The 17,040-nt window shown below is 55.4% G+C and overlaps 3 protein-coding genes across 3 annotated transcripts in view; 1 reads left to right on the plus strand and 2 right to left on the minus strand.

The window, feature by feature from the left end:
- Positions 1–159: 159 nt before the first annotated feature.
- On the minus strand, positions 160–2,011 carry LOC119113801 (tubulin gamma-1 chain; the record flags this gene model as incomplete). The annotated part of the gene is given in 2 exon segments (XM_037238035.1): positions 160–1,262; positions 1,739–2,011. A coding segment is annotated over 1 exon segment (842 nt), but the record flags the coding sequence as incomplete, so codon positions are not given.
- A 2,508-nt stretch (positions 2,012–4,519) lies between these two features.
- On the plus strand, positions 4,520–10,783 carry Sce (E3 ubiquitin-protein ligase Sce). The gene is made up of 4 exons (XM_037238505.1): positions 4,520–5,374; positions 8,051–8,232; positions 9,140–9,242; positions 9,785–10,783. The coding sequence occupies exons 1-4, from the start codon at positions 4,834–4,836 to the stop codon at positions 9,991–9,993; spliced, it is 1,035 nt and encodes a 344-aa protein (XP_037094400.1). The 5' UTR covers positions 4,520–4,833; the 3' UTR covers positions 9,994–10,783.
- A 1,717-nt stretch (positions 10,784–12,500) lies between these two features.
- Tmf (TATA element modulatory factor) overlaps positions 12,501–17,040 on the minus strand; it is a 19,681-nt gene continuing 15,141 nt past the window's right edge. The window contains exons 13-17 of the mRNA XM_037237907.1: positions 16,339–16,414; positions 15,479–15,502; positions 14,140–14,191; positions 13,306–13,349; positions 12,501–12,605 (exon numbers count right to left, since the gene is read on the minus strand). Of these exons, the coding sequence (XP_037093802.1) occupies positions 12,501–12,605; positions 13,306–13,349; positions 14,140–14,191; positions 15,479–15,502; positions 16,339–16,414 (301 nt within the window). The remainder of the gene's footprint in view (positions 12,606–13,305; positions 13,350–14,139; positions 14,192–15,478; positions 15,503–16,338; positions 16,415–17,040) is intronic.

Raw genomic sequence — 17,040 nt, forward strand, 5'->3', positions numbered from 1 at the left:
GCGGCGGTGTCGGACACCCGACCGTCCCACGTGCAGCCGGCCGTCGTGCTCAGCCTGTCCTGCGCCGTACCCGGCGGCCCGGCCTGCCCTGCTCCGTGCCCGGCCTGCCCGGCCCCGTACCCGGCGGCCCGGCCCCGTACCCGGCTGCCCGGCCCACTGACCTGGTCGGTAGTGAGCGGCGTGTAGCCCGTCATGAGGAAGTGCAGCCGAGGCGTCGGGATCAGCGGCGCGATCAGCCCGATCAGGTCGTTGTTCATGTAGCTTGGGTAGCGCAGCGTGGTCGTGCTCACCGACATGATGGTCGACACGAGCGAGTTGATCTGCGTGAACGTTGGGTTCTGGATGTGCAGCCGGTCGACGGCGATCCGGTTGAGCGCCGTGTTGTCGAGCACGACCACGCAGTCGGCGCTCTGCGTCAGTCGCTTCAGCGTCAGCAGCGAATTGTACGGCTGCACCACCACGTCGCTGATCTCGTCCTGGCTCGGAAACACCGAGTACGTCTGGATCAGCTTCTTCGGGAAGCGGTCGTTGAGCTTCTCCAGGATGAAGGAGCCCATGCCGGAGCCGGTGCCGCCGGCGATCGAGTGGCACAGCACGAAGCCCTCGAGACTGTCGCTGTTGTCCGCCTCGCGGTCGATAATGTCGAACACCTCCTCATAGAGGCGCTCGCCCTGGCTGTAGCCGGAGGCCCAGTTGTTGCCGGCACCGCCGCCGTCCTTCGACAGGTACACGTTCTCCGGGTTGTACAGCTTGGCGTACGGCGACGACATGATACTGTGGATGACGCGCGGCTCCAGGTCGAGCAGCACAGAGCGCGGAATGTAGTGCTCGTCGTCGGCCTGGTAGAAGAATACGTCCTTGCGGTCCTGGCCGTCGGCGGCGAACTCCTCCAGCACGCCGTCCGGACTGATGCCGTGCTCGGCGCACAGCTTCTTCCAGAACTCGAAGCCGATCTGGTTGCCGCACTGGCCCAGCTGCAGGGTGATCACCTCGCATGGCATGGCTGCGCCAGGGGGCGGCCGTCCACCGCACGCAAGGTCCGCCCACGCCTGGCTGCAGTCCAGTCACGCTGCGCTCCGCCTGGCCGCGGTCCGGTCACGCTGCGCTCCGCCTGGCCGCGGTCCGGTCACGCTGCGCTCCGCCTGGTCGCGCCCCGCCTCGCCGCGGTCCGGTCACGCTGCGCTCCGCCTGGCCGTGGTCCGGTCACGCTGCGCTCAGCCTGCCCGCAGTCCGGTCCGGCGCTGCGTTTTCAAGGCTGACCTCTAGAAACGAGCCAGGTAGGGTCATGCTCATAAAGTGACAACAGATGGCAGTGAATCAATTCACCATCCTAGTATTCATGGTGGGCCCATCATCCTAGTGAATGGTTCCAACATCATCTATTTGCTTCCTGTGTGTTCAGATTTTCACATTGGGCATCCAAGTGAATAAGTGTTATCAGCCAACAGTTCTAATACATGTAAAATATGCCAGCAATTTCCTGTTTAGGGAGCTACAGCATCCTTTCTGTTACACTGCTGGACATCAAAGATGCATGCACACAGAATATCAGATGTTTATCTTGATGCTAGCTTGCATTCCACAAAAAAGCACAATTTGTAGAAGTCCAAGCTACCATGCAATAATGACTGAGCTACATTCATTTGCCAAGAACATAAAATATTTAGGTGCTATTATGACTCCATACCATGACAGCATGGAGGGAGTGGTAAGAAAATTCCACAGATGTCAAACTTACATCACTGCTGGTATTAAAAGTGCCACCAAATTCATACTTTAACATCAAGTATTTTACTTTAGCATCTTAATTACACCAGTTTTTCAGAAGTATTGGCATGGTCTTGCAAAAGCAGCAGGACATGGTTAATGCAAATTGGCACACACTAAACTCAGCCCACTCCAGTATGCAGAGCGTAACATAGTTTGACTCCATATTGTTGGGATGGGGCTGAGGAGAGAAATGGTACTTTTGGATGGTTTTGGACATGTTTTACACCTGTACATTCTATGGCAGGACATCCTGAATTTGGGTATCTCACATTACTTTCGGGGAGCCCATCACAATAGTGGCGAGTATTGGGCCAGGGTAGAGATCAAGTGAAACCAGAAAATGCACTAGTGTGTAAAATCAATGATAGGTAATCCAAAATAGCAGGGGCAGCCTAGAGAGGAAATGTGGCACATTCATCTTAACTGTGTCATAATTGTCCTTATCACTGTCATATTATTCTGTCCAGCCCTGGATGCTAATGCTTGCCCAACACCCCTGTGGTGAGAGAACTGTTAAATTGAAGTGCTTGGACACAGACTTGCACAAGCAAAAAAAAAAAGCTGTGTTTGCCAGTGTTTGTGTGGCTGGTCAGGGTATACATTCCTACCTCATGTTACGAACGAGCATTGTACATCAATCATCGTTTCTAAGGCAGAACATCTCGTAATTAATCGTAAAACAGGTCATCTAAGCTCTTACCTTGGAACTTAAATAACTACGATAGCGAACACCCGAGCGCAAACACGCAGCAACCACGACCCCGGCGCCATTTCTACTCGTGATCACAACATTACTGCGTGATCACAACATTACTGCGCATCAAGAACCATAAAAATGTATGAGACCAAGGTAACAAGAATTCAATAAGATGTGTTTCTTACACATCCAAGCCACTGACCTATGACTTGTATAGGTCAATGATCCAAGCAGTCTTCCATATTGTTTGTAGATTGATCAACATGGTGGGGAAATATGACGTTTTTGCGTGGGAATGAAAAGCAAAATGAGAATATGACGGCTAAACAAAACTTCTCAATACGGTACATATATATGGCGTGGAACATGGATGCCAATGGGACTCTGGGTTGAAGGGGATAGGGTGGGGGTTAGGTTAGGTTAGGTTAGGTTAGGTTAGGTTAGGTTAGGTTAGGTTAGGTTAGGTTAGGTTAGGCTAGGTTAGGTTAGGTTAGGTTAGGCTAGTTTAGGTCAGGTTGTCAGGCTAGGCTAGGTTAGGTTAGGTTAGGTTAGGTTAGGTTAGGTTAGGTTAGGTTAGGTTAGGTTAGGTTAGGTTACGTTAGGTTAGGTTAGGTTAGGTTAGGTTAGGTTATGTCAGGCTAGGCTAGGCTAGTTTAGTTTAGGCTATGTTCTGGACTATTCTGTCCTGTCCGTTTCATAAACGTACCTAGATGTGATAAGAAATGTTTTTCATTGCATTATTATTGTTACCTTGGCCCCATAAATTTGTATGGTTCTTGATAAGCGGAGATATTGTAATTACGCAACAGCAACACAGAAACGGCGCTGGGAAGTCAAGGTGGTGGGGTGCGTGCAGCGCTCCGGAGCTCGCTATCGTAAATAATAAAATTTGAAGGTAGAAGCATGAATCTACCCATTTCAAGATTATTTACGATATGTTCTGCCTTCAACACGACAAATGGTGTACCATGATTTTTTCCAATGTTAAGTAGGAATGTATACCTACACTGTGTGGCTACTGTGAAGCAGTGAAAATTGATTGTTTCCATTGTGAAATGCTTAATACATTTCCAAATCCTGTTAAGTTGATATGCAAAATTTGGTATGGGGAAGTCAGGATGATTGCTAACCATTTTGAGCAGAGCAAAGGGGTTGCTTAGTAGCTGGTAGTTAGCACAGTAGCTTAGTACAAAGCACAAATTAGATCATGACAAATATTTTCAGGACTAACCCCATCCCCAGCCCATAGTCAAATCATTGGCCCCTGCCAAAATAACTTGGCTGCCTCATTCATGGTAGGATAAGGCCTGCCCTGTTGACTGGTATGGCATCTTTTGCAGGCCACAGCCCACTGATGTCAAACAAGGCTGTTTATAGGACAACATTTAAAGCAATAAAACCTGTCTACTTGTGAATTTCCATCTTTCTGTTAACACTTTTCCCCCAAAACATGGGTAATGTTGTTTGAAATGCTCACGATAACAACAACAATCTGCAGGTGTCATATAACCCACTCGCATCTAAAATTCACAGCATTTGGCGGCAATGACACGTGGACCTTAGTCTAAATGTTACATTGAAACCGAAACGGATACGCAGACATGTACGCATGATCCCATAACGATCCGAATTATTAAGTCTCACGATTCACACAATTACGTGAATTAACGCGCCAGTACCTCAGATGACAGCGACCTCCAGTCCGCCCCGTTCACTTCCCGCTCGAAGGAATATGACTGTTGTGGCGCAGCAAAATAACAGGAGAGCATGAGGCTTATTTTTCCTATAGAATGACGTCATACAATACAAACTTTGCTTGCTAAGTCTAACAATAGCGATATTTAAAAAAATGTGTGTAAAAAATTGCTTTTAAATAACATTAAATGTAATAAACCTCTAAACATTCCTTTTCATTATTATTTAATTTGAAACGTCATTTATTTTGCCAGTTTTTACGCGATACACCATTACAGTAAACACTTCCTTGAAGACGTGCCACTTTTGCCTACGTTGCAAAATTGCGAAGCAACAGCGGTCAAAGTACAGTTCATGACCTGTGTGGGGCGCGGGCTGCGGGCGTTTGGGCGTTTTGCATTTTATTCGTATCGGTGCGTTAGCTTGGCTCCCCTTGAGGAGGGGCTTCGGATGTAAATGATTCAGACGAAAGTCTGATTGCAATCAAGAAAACATTGGACTTTCGGTCTGCTGCGTCAAACTTAAGTTTTTTGTATCGAGTGGTATACCATGAAGGTAGTGTCGAATGTGAAACTTCTAAGGTGAATAAGACGAAGTTAAGGTAAATTTGATCCGAGGAGACTGATTTTTACTCAGAAAATTGTGGCAAATTGTGCACCCGCTTTTGCAAGATGGCTGTGAGCGCAGATGCATCTGGCACAAACAAGACTTGGGAATTGTCGCTTTATGAGCTTCACAGGACACCACAAGAGCCAGTCATTGACAATACTGTTATTGCAGTATCCCCTCGCAGCTTGCACAGTGAGCTGATGTGTCCCATATGCTTGGACATGCTGAAAAATACCATGACCACAAAGGAGTGCTTGCATCGGTTCTGCAATGAATGCATCATTACTGCCCTCCGGTCTGGCAATAAAGAATGTCCAACTTGTCGGAAAAAGCTGGTGTCTAAGAGATCTCTGCGACCAGATCCCAATTTTGACAATTTGATTGCCAAGATTTACCCAAGTCGCGATGAGTATGAAGCTCATCAGGAGCGTGTCCTGGCAAAGTTGAACAAGAGTCATAGCCAGGCTGCCCTTGTCAGTTCAATTGAAGAGGGCATCAAGATTCAGGCACAGAATAGGCAAAACAGGAAGAAAGCTGTTGCAGATGATTCCAGCAATCCAGGAAGTCAAGCACCACCCACACCAGTGGAAGCTGCTCCCCAGGGTAAGTCTTGGTTGAATTCCACTGAGATATCATGCCAAAGTTTTGTGAATGTGTTGATGTCAAGTGACCTCAGAAGTTTTATAAATTTAAGTACCAATCATTACCAGCAGCACATGAGTTCAGGTATCTTGTTGAACCTGTTGTGTGACACTTACACATGTTATGCATAGTTCTGTGATATAGATAAGCTCCTGTAACCAAATAGGTAAAATTTATGTAGTAACCAGCATACAGGAATACAGTTAAGCATATTGTAGGTTAAATGTAAGTTGCTCCTCAGCAGAATTGAAGGCAGCCACATGAAACAGTCTGCCAGCCAATCTTGATCCATTAGAACTGACTGGCAGAAACCACTGGTGGCAAAAAAAGCCAAAATGCAAGCACTGCATCAGCTTGATAATGCAAATGTATAAGACAGGTGTAATGTTGCTAGTATGAGTATGGTGCCTCACCTAGAATCCTGAAATATAAATAGCAGATGGCATCCCTTTGTCACAAGAGTTTCTCTTTACGCTTACAGTTTTTCCAAGTTGTACCTTAGTTCATCACACGCAGGACACAAATGTCACCAGGTGGTTGTTCCATGATTGCAATGTTTGCTGATCTGAAAACCAATGAAACTGTAAGCCTTGTTTAATGCTTAGTCCTAAAAAGGCATCTAAAGGACAAGCATGTTTCCATCAATTAAGTTAGAGAAATCAAGAGAGAACAAATTAAAGTATTTTGAAGAGCCTGCTAGTGAGCCAGCACTCCAAATGTAGCCAGTTGGGCATACAATATAACAATAAGCTCATGGCAGCAGTCTCCCGGTTCTATGGCAGTCTGAGCACATGTTGTTGGTTGCATGTCTGCTGCCCTATTTATTACCCTGAATCTTGACACCTGGCCTGCTTATCAATTTGCTCTTCACCCTCATGCTGTGTGGGCTGACACCCAACTTGATCAGGGCTCAGTTGTAGGAGGAATGGAGGGGAATGTATTCCCCTAGTTCCCAGAGAGGCAGTTTTTTTGGATGAATGGGAATGCTATGGAGAATGCTTTCTTCCAATAAAGCCCACACAGAAATCAAGAGGAAACCTGCAGGGTCAGACTTTGCCCAAAAATTAGTTGCCAAGACACAACAGTTTGCACAGCAAGTAGCTTACAACATGGCTTTTATGCAGCAAGTAGTTAAATTTGGAGTAGTGTAGGCCTATCTCATTATACTACTCCTCATTCTGTGGCCAACGTTTGTCACTCCTCATTCTGGTGCCAATATTCATCATCCTTCTCATTTGTCCCCATGATAGTGGATCACATATAATGTGTACAATACCATTGTGTGGCTGGCTGATTCGCCTTGTTGTCAGCTGTTCATTGAATGTGATGTTTAAAGTGCAACACTAGGAAAGTGAGCTGACATTGGCAGGGATGTTTGAGTTGATGGATTATTGCCTATTTTCCAATGCACCTGTTTTGGTGTCAGGTTTAAATGCAATCAAGCTAATATTGAGGAACCTACCTTCATGTTTACTAGACTGCAGTCCTCTTTGCTAAGCTTGCATGAGTTCAGGTTCATCACACAAGTGTGCAGCCTATTTCTGATCACTTAGTCAGTTAATAATGGTCTGCCCATCTTGCCCAGTAGTTGTATGTAAAGGATGGTACTGAGGAAAACATAGTTATTCAAAAGGATGCTTTTTCTTTTGAAGGTTTCAGTCCCTGTTTCGATGGAAAGACTACGTAGGTATTCTTCAACACCTGGTAAATGCGAAGAATTAAGCTCACTGGATGCCCCTGATCAGGCTGGGTGAGGTGTGCTCACTCAATTCAACAGAACATCCCCTCGCATTTCTTAAGAGTCTTTCGAGTCACTTTGCAACTCACTCACAGATGAGGATTCCATCCACGCTGCGATGTGCTGGTGGCGTGCTAACGTGCCACCACAGGCTTTGAGCCATCCAAGGTCATGCGTTATGATGTAAGATATGGACAAAGGTTGATGTATATCCTGATTGCCACTATTTTCTATGTTCACCAGAACCTGTAATTTCCATTGGAAACCTTAATATTGCCACACTGCAATGAGGAAGTGACCTATCAGTGGCAGCCTAATCACAGACAAAGCACTTTGATTATGTTCCCATGACAGTCAATGTTTTCCACCAATGCAACATCAGCATATGTTATTTGGACTGACTGTGTCAGATGTCATAATTAAAGATATGTACTGTAATTGCATGATGGCAAAGAAAACTAAGGCAAGAGGGATAACAATTCACGCTGTAAATGCATGGTCACGGAACCAACATAAAGCCGAAAAGTGGCATGCAAGTCGCGTGACGTGGTGGGTCTAGTTTCAGAAAGCAGGATTACATATCACAACCAGAGCAATGTTGCCAGTAGTAAGAAGAAAATGCAGCATTATTTTGTGTTCTGTCTTCCTTCCAGTTGTAAAATATCACCTTCACCTGATCATGCTCCTATATACAACTCATTGCATCCAGTTGTGTTCATGCAGTTGTTCTTCATTGTCATCTCTAAATTTCCACCAGTGCTGGTTTTGTGCTGTGTTGTGCTGATTGAACTAGGAAAAGAAAAACATCGATTATGACAGCCGGTGGTAGGAATGGTCATGAGCCGTCTGAAATTTTTTAACCATGTTCCTTGACAAATGGTGCTCCGCTTGTCGGGCAGGCGGCGCTGCCGAGCCTGCTGCCGAGCAGCCGGCGCCGGCTGCCGCCCCGGTGCCGAGCGCGCCGCCACCCGCCAAGCGCGCCAAGCTGACCTCGGAGAACGAGTCGTCCGGCCTGGAGGCACCCTCGACCAGCAACGACGGCGAGGCGGTCGACGAGCCGGCCGTGCCGGAAATCGAGCTGGTGAGTGGACCCCGGGCCAGTCTGGTGCTCATGGCGAGAGGGACACAGGCGCCTGGTGTGGCATTGTGAGGCTTTGAGCTGAGGAAGTTTCCACTATTGCTTTCCGTCGTCCCCGCGGCGTGGCTTGTTTCGAATGGGAGCCGACAACGGGGGCGATCTGCATGTATGGACTCGGTGTGCCTAAACGTGGACGCGTGGGCGCGTGACCAGCCTCGTAGCCGCGCCGGCGTGCACGTGCCGAGGACAGCTGGTCATCTCGACCGACCCGAGCCCATGGTCTCGCACGGGACTCGTGATCTCGTACGGAATCCGTGATCCCCCGCACGGAGCCCGTGATTTCCCGTATGGAGTCTGTGATCTCCCGCGCGGAGTTCGTGATCTTCCTTACGGAGACCGTAACCTTCCGTACGGAGCCCGTGACCTTCCTTACGGAGCCCGTGACCTTCCTTACGGAGCCCGTGACCTTCCTTACGGAGCCCGTGACCTTCCATACGGAGCCCGTGACCTTCCTTACGGAGCCCGTAACCTTCCATACGGAGCCCGTAACCTTCCGTACGGAGCCCGTAGCCTTCCTGACGGAGCCCGTGACCTTCCATACGGAGCCCGTGACCTTCCATACGGAGCCCATGACCTTCCTTACGGAGCCCGTAACCTTCCATACGGAGCCCGTGACCTTCCATACGGAGCCCGTGACCTTCCATACGGAGCCCGTGACCTTCCTTACGGAGCCCGTAACCTTCCATACGGAGCCCGTGACCTTCCATACGGAGCCCGTGACCTTCCTTACGGAGCCCGTGATCTTCCATACGGAGCCCGTGACCTTCCTTACGGAGCACGTGACCTTCCATACGGAGCCCGTAACCTTCCTGACGGAGCCTGGCCGCCGACGCCTGTCCGCCGCCGGCAGGTTTTCAAGCCGCATCCGGTGGAGATGGCCGGCGACGTGGCCCTGCTGCGCGACCTCAAGGAGAATGCCGTCCGCTACCTCAAGACCACGGCCAACGCCACAGGTTGGTGACGGCCTCGCCCGTGCTGGCCGGCTTACCAGCGCAGCGCAGTGCCGGGGCAGGCCGACCGACCTCTGGATCGTTAGTGACTTAAAGCGCCTGTTCGATATCAGACCATGGCTTTGGTTGTAGAGCGTACCGGCTGCGTTGGTCATATGGCGCCCATTAAGGGGATGCCAGCTTCAAACCACTATGTGTGAGCCGTCCAAGCACCGGTTCATTTCTCAGCCAGCAGTGAGTTCGAGCGCGACATGGCCCCGGTTGCCGATACGTTCGTAAAACCTCCAAACATGATCACCGCGGGCTCAGTCCCGTCCAGCAATACCCGTGCAGCGCTCAGCTCCGCTCTTTGTCCCATGGGTCGTTCAGTTTAGCTGCCATTCAGTATCTAGTACGAAACCGCACCGCATCCTACGCATCGTATTTAGGGTCATCGGCGTTACATAAACTAGAAGTAGGTGCAGCCCATATGGCCCCAGTGTTGGTCCTTGTGGCCGAAGCCGCAGTCACTGACGGTTGACGCCGTCCGTGTGTGTCCGTTGCAGTGGACCACCTGACCAAGTACCTAATGATGCGGCTGCCGCTGGACCTGGAGTCGCCGCTGGCCGGCAACCTGACCAACTTCAGCATCCAGGTGTCGCCTGCGGCCGGCCAGTACGTCACGCTGCCGGGCGATCTGACTCTGGACCAGGTCAGCGAGCGGCACTGGCGCGTCGGCCGGCCGCTCGAGCTCGTCTACGCCTGGAAGAAGTGAGCAGCGCGACCGGCCTTTGGAGCTGGAGCCGGCCTCGGGAGCTGGCGCGTCCGCCGGCCATCGGAGCTGGAGCCGGCTTCGGGAGCTGGCGTGTCCGCCGGCCACTGGAGCTGGAGCCGGCCTCGGGAGCTGGCGCCTCCGCCGGCCACTGGAGCTGGAGCCGGCCTCGAGAGCTCGTCTGCGCCTGAAAGAAGTGAGCGGCGCGGCCGCGGCAACGCTCCTCCCCGACTCGCCTCTTTTGGGTGAAATGAACCCTTTCTCTTGCTCGGACTCGTCCTCCGGGAGTGGGCCGGACAGCTGCTGTCGCTGGCGGCTGGCAGTCTCTGTCTGCCGGGGAGGAGCGGGCCGAACGGCCAGACTCCTGGGACAAGCGGAGCTCGTCTCTCAGGGGGCCTGACCGGACGAGCTCGGCCCAGCCTCTGGCGCCAGGCGGACGTGCCCCAGCCCGGCCGTGGCGGGCCCTCCCAGAGCGTCGCTGTCCCGGCTGGCGTCCACAGTCGCTCCGTGGGCCGCCGGCGACAGCGCGGACGCGACACCGCTACGGCTGCGTGCCGGTGTCCAGGCCTTTTCTCGCGAACGGTCCGCGGTGGCCGCCTGTTCTGTGCTCGACCGCAGGGCGCACGCCGTCCCGCCGATTATCGTTGTCCGTCGTGTGCTCGACTGTATTGTGTGAGTTGTGTGGGCCTGACTGTATTGTCGGACGCTCGGCGGCCTTCGTCAGCTTGACGGGCCCTGGGCGACTGTCGGCGGCGTCCTGCCCGCAGCTTCCGGGTGAGAGTGTGTGTGTGTACCGGGGGCGGCTCTTGAAGTGGGGAGTGGGGGGGGGGGGGGGGGGCAGGTGGCCGGCGCCCCGCGCCCCGCCTGAGGCAGGGTGGTCACGTGGGGACCCCACCGTCCCACACCGTGAGGCGGCTGCTGTCCGCTTGTTTGTGGTGGTACAAAGGGACAGCCGTGTGGTATTCAGCTCCCCTGACCTGTGCATTCTGTTGACGTCGTCCGCCGTGTGTGACAGCTCGCTCGATACGCCCCAGGCTACAAATACGGCGCCGCTGAGTATAAATATATTTCGCTATGATACATTTACCATACTTGCAGCATTGTAGTGAGGGGTCGCATTTTCGGCGTCGCCGAATAAATAATCATAAATTACCGGCGATGCGTCATCCTCTACTGATTGCACCAAGGAATGCCCCTTCCTGCACACGAACAACGCACCTCGCGGAAGAAAACGTAACAAAACCAAACCTTGCCGAGCCGTTCAGGAATGCATGCCCCAGGAGAAAACAACCGCACTGGCCGATCCAACAGCGCTTATCACGAGCTCGCGGGGGCGCCGGGTCGACGCCACATCCCTACCCGGAGCGCGGTCGGCGACGGCTCCGCGGCAGCGCTGCCATCCTGCGGCGCCGTCGCACATCGAAAGCCCGGGGTTCTGCGGCGCGTCCGAGGGAATCCGCCTCCTGGAGACGAGACGCGTGGGCTAGCGCGGCCGGCGGTCCGTCAGTCCCGGCCGGCGAGCCGCCGCCGGCCTGGCGACGCGCTGGTGCCCCGGCTCTCCCCGCTCGGGGGTGGAGACGAGGCGTGGCGACGGAGGACCTCTGACGGTCGGTGCCGGTATGGCCGCGTTGGCTTACGGTAAGGCACCGCGTGAGGAAACGGAATGCTCTGCTATCCGTCGACCCGGTCATCCCTGTCACGGACGACCGGCACACGCTTCCCAACCCCGTCGAATGCCAACTATGACGTACAAGTCACGGATTGGGTGCTAAAAAACTTCGTACAACCAATGCCCCGAAACGACTTAACTCTGAGTAAAGGCGTTTCGACCACAACGCGCATATTAATCTGGTGGAAGTTACCCATGAAATGTCATTTACTTCCTCCCAGGTGTGGCTTGCGCAATACGCATGTCGGAGGGCTTACACGTCTACAACCTCTCACAACCTCTTGAAATCCTTCCCTCATCTCACACACGGCTTCGGACGCGTTCAACACAGACCCATTCACCCGGCGGGATGGGTAGAGCCGAGGCCCCTTCTAAAGTCATTGTGCATCGTCTGGCTGCCTGTTGGCTGAGGCCCCGGAGTCGCCGGCCGGGCGCCGCCGCCGCCGCCGCCCGGCACTCTCCGGTCGCTGAGCTGCGCGTGGCTGAGGCCAGTCATCCACCTGGAGAGTCCGGCGACCGGCCGTCCACACGCCGTCCAGACCAGCGGCGCGGCCGAGGCCAGCTGCCGTCAACCCGGCCAGCGCTGGGACGGCTGAGGTCCACTTGTCCAGCGCTGGGATGTCTAGGGTCTACTTGGTCAGCGCTGGGACGCCTGGAGTTCACCTGGCCAGTGCTGGCACAGCTGGGGTCCACCTGGCCAGCGCTGGGCCGGCTGGGGGTCCACCAGCTGCCAGCTGGGACCAGCGGAGCAGCCGTGCGGAGGCGGCGCCGCTGGCCGCCGCTAGCAGCCGGACCAGTGGCCCAGCACCCACGCGGCCAGACCAGCCACGCTGGGCCAGCTTCAGGAGCGCTTGGTCAGCTGGTCGATCTGCTGTTTGTACATCTCCTTGACGTCGGCCAGGTCCAGCTTGAGCTCCTCGCTTTCCTCCGCCTTCTCGCCATACATCTGCCGGGGGCGGCGGGCACTAGCGCTCAGCGCACGGCCGCTGGGATGGGGAATGGGACGAACGGGCCTGAACACAAATGACCACAAAACTTGGCAAGAAGCGCAGGTTGCTAACGACTCAGAGCTTTCAGGCAGGCACGTCTTTTGGAAAAACATGAAAACGCAATGTCTGATGCGATCAATGACCCGTCCGAACTGACGCTTTCAATAAAATAAATAAATGCCAACGTCTTTTTGGCCACCGGATGTCAATCGATGCATGCTTTGTATAACTGCAAAGGTATTTGTTTACATTCGGAAGGGTCAATTACGGCTGATGAGCTTTTGTCACGACATACTAGCAGAAACAAGACGAAATCGCAACGTGCTGGAGCCCCCCCCCCCCCCCCCTCCACTAACATAAACACAATAGACCGACAATGACAACTGAAACGGGCCTACGGCGCACGCTAACATTCGCAGCGAAAATCATTTATACCGCCACAAGACCCAATAAGCCCGAGCCGCGTCGGTGCGGCAGTGCTGCCACTCCAGCTGGCTGGCGCCGGCCAGCTGTCGCCCCCACCTGCAGCAGGGCGTTATAGGTGGACTCGAGCTGCTGGAAACGCTCGGTGAGCGGCTCCAGCTGCTGGGCGGCCGCCTGCGCCGTCTCCAGCTGGCCGGAGAGCCGCGCCAGCTCGCCGCTCAGCTGCTGCCGGGCCGTATCCTGGTCCGAGCGCTCGGCGCGCAGCTGGTTCAGCTCACCTGCCGCGCGCGAGCCGTGGACACGGAGTCAGAGTCTGAGTCAGGGCCCGAGATGAATCCGAACACTCCCGGTACGGTTCAGCGCGTTCACCAAGTACAGTCAGGGCCTCTCGAAGTCAGAGGCAGGGTCAGTTCTGAGTCGTAGATAGATTGGAACCGCCGGCGCGTCGCCAGCTCAGCCTCCCCCCCCCTCATCGGCTGACAGAGTCGGACCCAGCCAGCCCCGAGTGGGGGCGTGCGGGCCAGGCTCATCGCTGGACTCAGCCTTGCACTGCTGTGAGCACAGCCAACCTCCACAGACAGGCTAACAGGGCTCTCCACGACGCTGGCCACACCAACCGCAGACCGGACCATGCGCGAAGTTGGCACCATCAGATACTGCACCGCAGATCGCGCCGGCGAAGCGGCACAGCATCTGCCGTCCGCTCCCTCCCAGGCGTCATTAGTTCGACGCCACCAACGTAGCTCTAAAGATACGCCCGTACGCCTCGCCCGCTCACTACACGGCATGACGTCACGCACGAGCTTCGTTTACGGCGGCATCTAGAGCGGAGGTACCGGAATGACCGGTACGCGCAACCAACAGCAACACCACGCCTCAAACGGAAGGCTACATCAGCAAGGCAACAGGCTGGCAGACGTCATCTAATACTGGGGTCGGCCTGCCCGCTGATTTCCTGGCAGCAACAATATCGGTTGATGACATACAAATCATCTGAGGCGGCCGCTATCCAGCGCTCCCCGGCCAGCGTGCCACCAGAGGCCGTGCCGGCTGGACGCTCCGTCTCACCTTCCTTCTGCTTGAGCTGCGCGGAGAGCGACTCGACGACGGTGGCGGCACCCTGGCCAGCGCGCACCGTCTCGTACAGGCTGGTGGCGCGCGGTGTGGCCGGCTCCAGCAGGCCGTCCTGCCGGCGTCGGCGGTGCCGCTCAGGCCCCGCCGGCCACGAGGCGGGCGCTCGCTGGTCACCAGGGCGAGGTGGGGTGGACGCGGAGGTTCCGGCTCGCTACCAGAGTACACCGCGCACCCCAGGACGGGCTCGCTGCCAGTGTAATCCCCGGACCCCAGGACGGGATCGCTGCCAGTGTACTCCCCTGACCCCAGGACGGGATCGCTGCCAGTGTACTCCCCTGACCCCAGGACGGGATCGCTGCCAGTGTACTCCCCCGCACCCCAGGACGGGCCCGCTGCCAGTGTACTCCCCTGACCCCAGGACAGGCTCGCTGCCAGTGTACTCCCCCGCACCCCAGGACAGGCTCGCTGCCAGTGTACACCCCTGACCCCAGGACGGGATCGCTGCCAGTGTACTACCCCCGCACCCCAGGACGGGCTCGCTGCCAGTGTACTCCCCTGACCCCAGGACAGGCTCGCTGCCAGTGTACTCCCCCGCACCCCAGGACAGGCTCGCTGCCAGTGTAATCCCCCGCACCCCAGGACGGGCTCGCTGCCAGTGTACTCCCCCGCACCCCAGGACAGGCTCCCTGCCAGTGTACTCCCCTGACCCCAGGACGGGCTCGCTGCCAGTGTAATCCCCAGCACCCCAAGACGGGCTCCCTGCCAGTGTAATCCCCCGACCCCAGGACGGGCTCGCTGCCAGTGTAATCCCCAGCACCCAGGACGAGCTCGCTGCCAGTGTAATCCCCAGCACCCCAGGACGGGCTCCCTGCCAGTGTATTCCCCAGCACCCCACGACTATGACGATGCATGAAGACGTGGACGCGGCCGTCGCTCCCTGTGAACTCTCCCACATACAGAAGGTGTGTGCGGATTGTGTGGGAAACGAGACGCGCTCGCGATCAGGGACAAGGCGCGTCTGGTTCGGGCAGGGGTGAGGCGGATGAGAAGTGACCACCAATGCATGCATCACTACCTCGCTCCTTCTTCTCTTCAGACACCCCGGACGGAAGAAATTCCACAGACACATCGACAAAACACGCCTCAAGGACTGCACGGAAAATGTAGGCAGACCAACAGACGCGAACTACTGTACGAACAAGACGACATTTTACATGACATTTCATCCGGTGCAAATTTCGCGATACTTCGCACGCTGCGAGCAGCAACCTCCGTGCGGCGTCGGCGCAGTGCAGCGGCGCGCGCGGCCAGGGCGAGCCGGCCGTCCACTCACCGAGGTGCCGGCCTGCCGGGCCGCCTGCCGCACAGCCGCCAGACGGGACGGGCGCGGGGGACAGGGCAGCCGTTAGTACCAGCCGAGCCACCGGCCAGGCGGGCGGCCGACACACCACTGAGAGTGTGACAGCCAGCCGACACGGGGCATGGCACGAGCTTCTCCTGCGCTGGGTTAGTACAGCTCCACACAGCGGGGCGCCAGGCGGCACTGCGCGTGCACGAGGGGCGGGCGCTCTACATCAGTTAGCTGAAATCCCGACAGGGATACGTCTGATGCCATATCGGGCGGATACTGAGCAAACCAAAAGCAGTGTCATGCCGGCCATGCTTCGAAAGAAATAGTTAAACTGATGCATAGCAAAACGGCGTCTTCACAGCCGCCTTACAACAAACCACAGCAAACATGCTACATACAAAGCCAAGCATTGTATCCAACCAAAAAAGTTGCAATGCTTGTAATACACGCAGATGCTGCATGCATATAAAGGGTTGACCACATCCCGGTACTCCCCTATATTAAACGAAGTAGTCAAACTGAATGGTTTGAAATACCAGGCCCAGCCCGGCGCTCTTTCTCTCCCGAGCCGAACGCCTCTGGGATCTAAGTCACATCTGCATGACCAATCACCTGACCCTACACTGTAGCTAAATGCAGGGAGTGAGACGGAACTACGCAATACCGAACCAGACCATGAAGCACATCCATCTATCTAACCAAACGGCGGGAGCCACATGCGTAGTCCACCAATCTATTTACACCCACCAGCACCCCGGCATCACAGCAAGACAGGCAGCGCGCGGCGCAGTCAGCTGGCTGCGAGTCGCGCCCGGCCGGCGGGGCGGCGCCGGCCCGCTCACCAGTTCGTGGAAAGAGCTGGAGAAGGAGATGCGCGCCAGGCTGGGCGTGGGCGAGGTGCGCGGCGTGCTGAGCTGGCTGGCCGTCGAGTCCACCGCCGACTGCGAGTGGGAGAGCTGGCGACCCCGCTCGCGGGCCTGCCCAGGACGAAGGGGTCAGAGGTCACAGAGGGTCAAACGGGCAAACAGCCGACTGCGAGTGGGATAGCTGGCGACCCCGCTCGCGGGCCTGCCCGGGACGAGGGGAGTCAGAGGTCACAGAGGGTCAAACGGGCATACGGCCGACTGCGAGTGGGATAGCTGGCGACCCCGCCCGCGGGCCTGCCCGGGACGAGGGGGAGTCAGAGGTCACAGAGGGTCAAACGGGTCCACCCTGCGAGTGAGAGATATGGCGACCCCGCTCGAGGGCTTGTTCGGGACGAGAGGAGTCAGCGGTCACTGACCGACTAAGCCTTGACTGCAGAGGTCAAGAGTTAAAGGGGCACACGGCTGACTGCCAGCAAGAGGTACGGCGACCTCGTTCAAGAGCCTACCCGGGAACGGGGAGGAGTCAAAGGAATCAGATGCGGTCAGATAAAGTCAGATGGAGCCAGAAGGATTCAGAGGGAGTCGGGGGAGGAGAGTCGGAGAGGATCAGAGAGGACCGACAGCCAACTGCGCGTGGGAGAGCTGGCGACCCTGCTAACGGGCTTGTCCGAAGACAAG

Source organism: Pollicipes pollicipes, unplaced genomic scaffold, assembly GCF_011947565.3.
Source record: "Pollicipes pollicipes isolate AB1234 unplaced genomic scaffold, Ppol_2.1 Scaffold_7262;HRSCAF=8765_pilon_pilon_pilon, whole genome shotgun sequence".
NCBI lineage: Eukaryota > Metazoa > Arthropoda > Thecostraca > Pollicipedomorpha > Pollicipedidae > Pollicipes > Pollicipes pollicipes.

What these genes read in the sequence shown, in the direction of transcription:
- Sce (XM_037238505.1), top strand. Translation starts at nt 4,834, where the DNA reads ATGGCTGTGAGCGCAGATGCATCTGGCACAAACAAGACTTGGGAATTG. An exon ending in AGTGGAAGCTGCTCCCCAGG is followed by an intron (nt 5,375 to 8,050) that starts GTAAGTCTTGGT and finishes CTTGTCGGGCAG; the next exon opens with GCGGCGCTGCCGAGCCTGCT. An exon ending in GACCACGGCCAACGCCACAG is followed by an intron (nt 9,243 to 9,784) that starts GTTGGTGACGGC and finishes TGTCCGTTGCAG; the next exon opens with TGGACCACCTGACCAAGTAC.